The sequence below is a fragment of the Cyprinus carpio genome, chromosome B7, assembly GCF_018340385.1.
Source record: "Cyprinus carpio isolate SPL01 chromosome B7, ASM1834038v1, whole genome shotgun sequence".
In the NCBI taxonomy this organism is placed as follows: domain Eukaryota; kingdom Metazoa; phylum Chordata; class Actinopteri; order Cypriniformes; family Cyprinidae; genus Cyprinus; species Cyprinus carpio.
The window spans coordinates 18,991,631-18,998,462 of NC_056603.1; the positions used below are offsets into that span (position 1 = coordinate 18,991,631).

Sequence of the window (6,832 nt, forward strand, 5' to 3'; positions counted from 1 at the left end):
ATGTCTTTTGGTTGACAATTTGGATTAGGTATAAAAGATGGAAAATGATGGGGGGGGGGGGTAAATTGCATATTAAATATGAAGATGATCAAACACAAATTAAATTCTTGGGTCTTTATTTATTCATTCATTCATTCATTCATTCATTCATTCATCCTAACCAGTTTAAAAATCATGTGTAGTAAATTTAGTGGTTTTCAGAAATTTAAAATTTTTGAAGAGTAGTTTCCCAGAAAGGTTAAGGCAGCCTAGTTAAAATATGACCAGAACTACTAATAAAATACTGTGACCAGAATAACATGTTAATATTAATTTTGCTGTTGAATGAGTATGCTCGCAACCCCAAAATAAATGACTGTATGCATACATAACATACATTTACATCCATGTCACTAGAAGGGCTTCCCTTTACCTTCGCTTGCCTCTTCTCTCTGTCCTGCACAAGCCCTCTCTTTCATCAGTCTTGGTGTTTCACCATGGCTACATGTTCTTCTTACATGTGATTGTGTGTTTGGATCCCAAAGTGAATGGTGAGGCAGCTAAAGCAGCGCTGGCCAATGAAGATTGTCCCCACATAGACCAAGTCATTTCCCCTGAGGACGGCCAGATCTTTAACCCAAGCGAGCCACGGGGAGACACTCCGTGTTTTCTGCTAAACGTCGGCAGACGATCCACAAACACGGGCACCCGAGTGAGGAAGGGTATGTAACCGCTGTGTGGGGCTATTGCCTGACACACACAAATACACACACACACACACACGCACCAATGTAAATATCAGGTGCATTACACAGTTAATAAAGACAGTCCAAACATACAGACAAGCAGAGCGCGCCCACAACAGACAGTTTATAATAATGCAGTTTAATAACTGCAGTTAATAACCAAATTTGTACTTAAATGTCTAGTTCAGCCATCTCAGATTTTAGTCAGATGGGCTCAAAAACAGCATCTTTTGTTGAAATTTTTACTTCCATTAGTTCTTTTATCTTTCAAACACTACCGTCAGCATTTTTCAGATGATAAAGACCCTTCCCTGCACGCTCAGATCCTTCCACGAGTCACATTTCTTCAACCCTCTTCTCTTTTAACATATTGTAAATAATTTTTTTCCACACCACGCTGCATTACGTCAAACTCATATTAACACACATACAGCTGCCTCCTGGGGCCAACCTTAATCTTCCCTTTTTTTCTGTTTTTCTTTGTTGTTTGTTTGTTTTTTACTTGTTTCTTCCACCACTGTACATGCCTGTGGTCTGTCTCTATGTTTGTACCTCCTTCCATCTCTCCCTCTCTCCCGTCTTCCTTATGCTACCCGATTGGCTCATAGCCGGAATGTTCTCAGGGAGGTCAGGGGCGGAGACGGCCGGCACACAGGGCTACCCTCTGCTGCAGCTAGGCTGGGCGCACAGCCCAGAAGACGGCCATGCCAGGGTCACCACCTGAGATCCATGCCTGTTTCACTGTCATATGCTCAAACCACTCACAGCAGCCTTAGATAAATAAAAGGCCCCTAAACGCTATGTAGCTTTACAGGCTGTCAATTAACGTCAGCAAATGTAGTGTTGTTAAAACAAACACACCTTCATGTTATCTCATACCTGTTCTAGTTTGACCCCTGACCCCTCCGGTATGAATAGACTAAAAATGACCTTTCCACAATAATGACACCACTGACAGCGACGACATAAACTGGTCGTTTCTGATCACGTTCAAAAGAATATCCTGCCATCATCCACCAATTTGTCATGTGATCATTTTCTAACCAATAGCGCTGTCTGTCTTTGTCTTATGACATGTTGCTCTGTGTGAGCATGCTCTGTTTGACTTCAGATCTTACCCACAGCCAAAAGCACCACAAAATGGTCAACATCATCACCAAGCAGAACTACATACACTGTTCCCAACAAATGTGTTTCTGTCTTTGTGTGTTCTACTGTATGTGTAAGTTTATGAGTGTTTTGAGAGGTGTGTGTGTGTGTGTGTGTGTGTGTGTGTGTGTGTGTGTGTGTGTGTGTGCATGCAGTGCTTCAGAGTGCACTGTTATTTTTTCTGTAGCATTATGTTGTGCATGTGTTGGGGCAGTCCTGCGGCCTTGCTGCACAATCTGTCCTGATGCCTGTATGGTATTGGATGAGAAAGTGAAGACTTGGTTTTGCACAAAGGCAAAGAATATGATGGTGTAGATACGCCACTGACATAGGTGACATGCTCTTTCATTTTGAGTCAACAGTTCCAATAAGCCATTAGTGTGATAACCAAAAAAAAAAAAAACTTTTAGGTTTTCTGTTTTGTTGTTTTAGAAATAATAAAAGTGTTTGCTTTCAAATTATGTCAGTTTTATTATGAAATTCAACAATTTTCCCCTGCCTCAGTTCAAAAAGCAGCACATAAATGCATGTGAACTGATCTTTTCTTAATTTTTAATAGTGAACAAGAATGAACATTACTGTATGTTGATATAGTAATTGTCCCATAAGTAATTGTCCAATAAATTTTTAAACAATGGAAAGGCGTAAATGAAATGGCTTGTTTCACTTAATGATAATAGAAAAAAAAACATGTTTTAAAAAAATGAAATTGTTGAAAAGGAAAATAAACTTGTTAAATATATGCACTATAAGTGCATTTTATTTTTTCTTAAATTGTTTTCATGACATCCTAATTATTTATTGTATTTTTTAATTAATTTCCTAATTCCACAATTATATCATTTGAAAGCTGAGACTTTCCCTTTTCATTGTGCATGTACATGTACTTAAAATGTGTTTCTTGTCAAAATGACTCAAAGTGATGGTGCAAGTCATATAGAGACTATGGAAAAGTGGCAGAAACTGAGGGTCTGACTCTGACAAATCATTGGACTGGATTCTTGGTTGCCTTCATTTCAAATGTACCAGTTAATTTAAATTTCTAGATTAACGAATCTGTGAACTTCTATTCTATTTGCAACATTTGCCTTGCAATCCACAGCCTTCTCTGCTTGCTCTAATGCCAGATTAACCAACCAATCTTTGTGCATGCTCTCACAGAGATTGCATGCCATAATAAACCCTTTAAACCTGACCCATAGCAGCAAACATGGTGTGGAGGGAACTGACCTTTGTGTCCCAGAAACTGCCATGTGCACATTTCTCTCCACTAAACCGGTTATCAAAAGTCCCGAAGCCTGGGCACCATAACCAGCAAGGCCCGAACGCTGGCCGAGGTGGTATCGATGTCCACCGGGTCCTGCGGCCCACCTGTTCTCCTGCGGCGGTCCCATTCTCCAATGCCCTCCATTCTCTAAGAAATGGAGCAGTTGTGTAGTTAGAGCTGTCTCCCTGGGTCTTCCTCCTGCTCTGCTGCCTTCTGTTCTCTGCGCTGTTTGATTTGGTTTGGTCTGTCTTGTTCTCTGGTCCTTGTTTTCTGGAGCTGTATTTTTGTCTCCTCCCCTCCTCCTTTTCCTCTTCCGTCCGTTTTGCTTGTTTCTTGTCATTACGTACCGACTCTCAACTCATACAAAGCCATCAGAGAGAAAGAAAACCTCCAAATGATCTCAGGGGAGTTTTAAAGGATTTCCTAGTTACAAGTGTTTGTCAGACACAATAAAAGAACTGGGAGGAGAAAGGTAACCCTTTCTTTTAGAGCATACTGTTGTTGTTCCTGGAACCACTTCAGAACTGGAAAGACTTGCATCCTCCCTTCAAACGATAGAAATAATGATATTTTTAAGGATTTACTATGAATATTTACTTATAAATCCTCTCCTGTCTGAGTATATTCTCACACAAAACCTTTTCAGACACCTGGAAGATGAAAGCCTTTTTATCGGTTTCTTTTTTTGGTTTCGTTTCACTGTTTAATTATTACTGTACTTCCCCTTTGCTCTGGTGGAGTCTTCCTCCCTTCTTTCTTCATCATCTCATTAACAAGACCCCAGGTAGGAGGTATCAGGACTCCCTTTTACTCGCTGTCCACAGCAAACGTCTCCCCTTCCTCTGCACTTCTTTCACTCTCCCTGTGCATTTCTGTCCATCTCTCTTTCTCTGACCTCTTTAGCCCTGGATTGCGAAAGCAACCCAAATGAACGTTTTTACAGTGCAGACAAAAGGGAAGTCTTATTTTCTTAGCCCATTTCCTCCTCATTCTGTGAGCTGAATGAAAACAAGGCCCAATGGCAGGATGACCCTGAGCAATCCCATCCTCCCCTGTATTTTCTACTGCAGATCCCTGCAAAGAGGAAACTGCCCTAGTTAAGTATATGCAGTCAGAGGTGCTCAAAGTGACCTGAGAAGGCAGCAGCATCTCAAAACCTTGGTTTCCCTTCTCACAATGGCCAGAGGGATTTCAGGCTGGAGTCCAAAGGAAGGACGTATATGTAGAAAGAGAGCACAATAGAGGATTTTGTAAGTCGACGCAGTGGCAACCGTTTTCCAGATTCCGTCTGTCTGAGGAATCTCATGGACCAGGACTTTTTTTAAGGAAGACCTTAAAGACCATCGACTGAAGAGTGCGATGAGTAGATGGCTTTAAAGCCAGCAAAATGAGTTTTATAATCATAACACTAATGATAGTACCTGCAGTGACAGATGTAGTGGACTCTTACCTGTTCATTTTAGCATGAACTGCATGGTGTTACATTAAAAAAAAGAGGAAAATATTCTATATCTGTTATGAATCTGTCTGTACAAAACAAATATTTTCTTGACTTTTGCAGAACTGACATGTAGCCATGGATAATGAGATGTTCAGAGACCATGTTCTTTATTTCAGCAACTGATTTCTTCATTCTGTCTTTGTTGTTAACCACATGACTCAGCTCTGGTCACATTGACCTCAAATTCTGAATGAGATGATAGTGGTTACTGCCGTCAGATAGATTGTAAATTCCACTTTTCAACTTTGTTTCTGTCTGGCATGCTTGTGATTCTGGATCTTATAGAGAAAAAAAACTGAGCACAATGAGTTATTTTTCTGTTTTATGTCTTACTTATTGGTGAATAGATCCTGTGGAAACTGTCGTGAGCAACTGTTTATTTCACATATCAAGTGCAGACTTTTAACAGTGTTATTTTTGGAGAAAAAACATCAAAAAACAAGAAAAACCGCATCCTGTTGAGATGTTTTACATTGTATCTCATTACTTTTAGGTACTAAAACACAAAGAAAAGCAAAAAAGACAAATGTATATTTACATTATAAGAGAATTGTATGCAATTTAGGGGAAAAACAAATGCATGCACTATGTTATGCAACAATAACTGCATAGAAAAACAGGAAAACATGACTACAACCATAGCATGAAATAAATTTTCTATGAAACCTGTTAGAGGGCTTGGGTTTTTATTTTTATTTGTATTTTTTTCATTGATTGCAGTGGAATGTTTGTTTTATTTCTGTTTCTCTCATTGGACGATGTACCAATACTCTCTTTGACCTGAAGTTGACAGGCACAAAGAGCTGAATTGGAAGGTCTTTGATGCGAGTGAAAAGAAAAAGAAAACATGTCTCCAGGTGGAGCAGCATGGCAGACTGCACTGATGAGCATGGTGATGAATTAAACCATTAACATTTGAAGGAAACAGTGAAACACCTGCATGCTGTGAACGAGCTGAAGTTTTGAACAAGCGGTGTCAACATACACTCTGCTCAGTGAGGTATGATGCTAAAGCCTGCCTCAAACGCCTGCTAAACGTGCTTGCTAGCAGACCGCATTAACGTCACCCTCTGCTCTCCTTTCATCCCTTCCTCCTACTCCTCCTGACCCCTTCCATGTCTCCTTTGCGCTGGTTCGCACGTCATCCTGCACCCTTCACCCATCTTTGTTCTCTTGGTGTCTGGGTAATAACTCGTCTGTTGTCTCTCTTCTTTTTTATGTCTGTAGAGGCTTCTCGGCAGGGCCGGCACAAACCACCTGCAGGCTCTGTGTGTGTCATGAATCGTGGTGTTCCAACCACTGTGTGCATGGCCCAGAACACCCCTCCCACTTCTTGATAACGCTGTATAAGTCTGTTTGTTGTACACAAATGGGTGGAAGACCCCTTTCTGCACATTTAAATGTATTTCAAAGGGACTTTTTTTGTCAGTGGCTGATAGTATTGTCAACTTGTTGTGGTGTGTAATACGTGTATTTGAGTGCATGTGTGTTAAATATGTGTGTGTTTTTGTACGTGTGTCTGTACTGTAAATATGCTTTTCTTGTTGCCCACGCTTGCGACTGAATATTTAGAGTATCTAGTGTAATCATTACAGGGTTATAAGGTCAAACCTATCCAATAACTTTTTGCTCTTTTTTTGAATCACAACAAATATTCACAAAGCTGCCTTTAAATTAGAATGGGCTCAAACTAATGATGTTGTTCTCTGTTGTGCTGCTGCTGTAAGTCATCAGTTGCCTTTGTTTGCTCTTTGCACTTTTACAGTAAACTTTTACATTCCAGGGCTCAACAATAAGAATTCTTTGAACGTACATTAATTCATTTACTTACATCAAAATTGACAACAAATACATTATTGGGTTTTTACATGTTTTATTAAATGGTTTGAAATTCTATCGTTTACTCCATCTTATGTTGTTCCAAACTGGTGCCGTGATTTCTTCCTATGGAACATGAAAAAAGATATTTTCAAGAATGTTCATTTCTTCTCATTGACTTCCACTAAATTTTTTGTCCATACAGTGGTAGTCAATGGAAAACGGGTTTCTAATATTCTTCATAATGTGTTCTTTTATGTTCTGCTGAAGAAAGAAATGCATACAGGTTTTGAACAACATCGAGGGTGAGTAAGTTGTGACAGAATTTTAACTTTTGTGTGGACCAGTTTTTATAGGGGTCATATGACGTTG

The 6,832-nt window shown here is 39.8% G+C and overlaps 1 protein-coding gene across 4 annotated transcripts in view; it reads left to right on the plus strand.

The window, feature by feature from the left end:
* Nucleotides 1–6,832, plus strand: part of LOC109092765 (potassium voltage-gated channel subfamily C member 1-like) — a 33,332-nt gene extending 26,500 nt beyond the window's left edge. Inside the window, exons 3-4 of one of the 4 annotated variants that reach the window (XM_042727711.1) lie at nt 516–701; nt 5,870–6,832. In XM_042727711.1, coding sequence (XP_042583645.1) covers nt 516–701; nt 5,870–5,979 — 296 coding nt within the window. In that variant the 3' untranslated portion in view covers nt 5,980–6,832. Of the gene's footprint in view, nt 1–515; nt 702–1,333; nt 5,312–5,869 lie in introns of those variants that run through there. The other 3 variants (XM_042727709.1, XM_042727710.1, XM_042727708.1) reach the window with 3 other exon arrangements.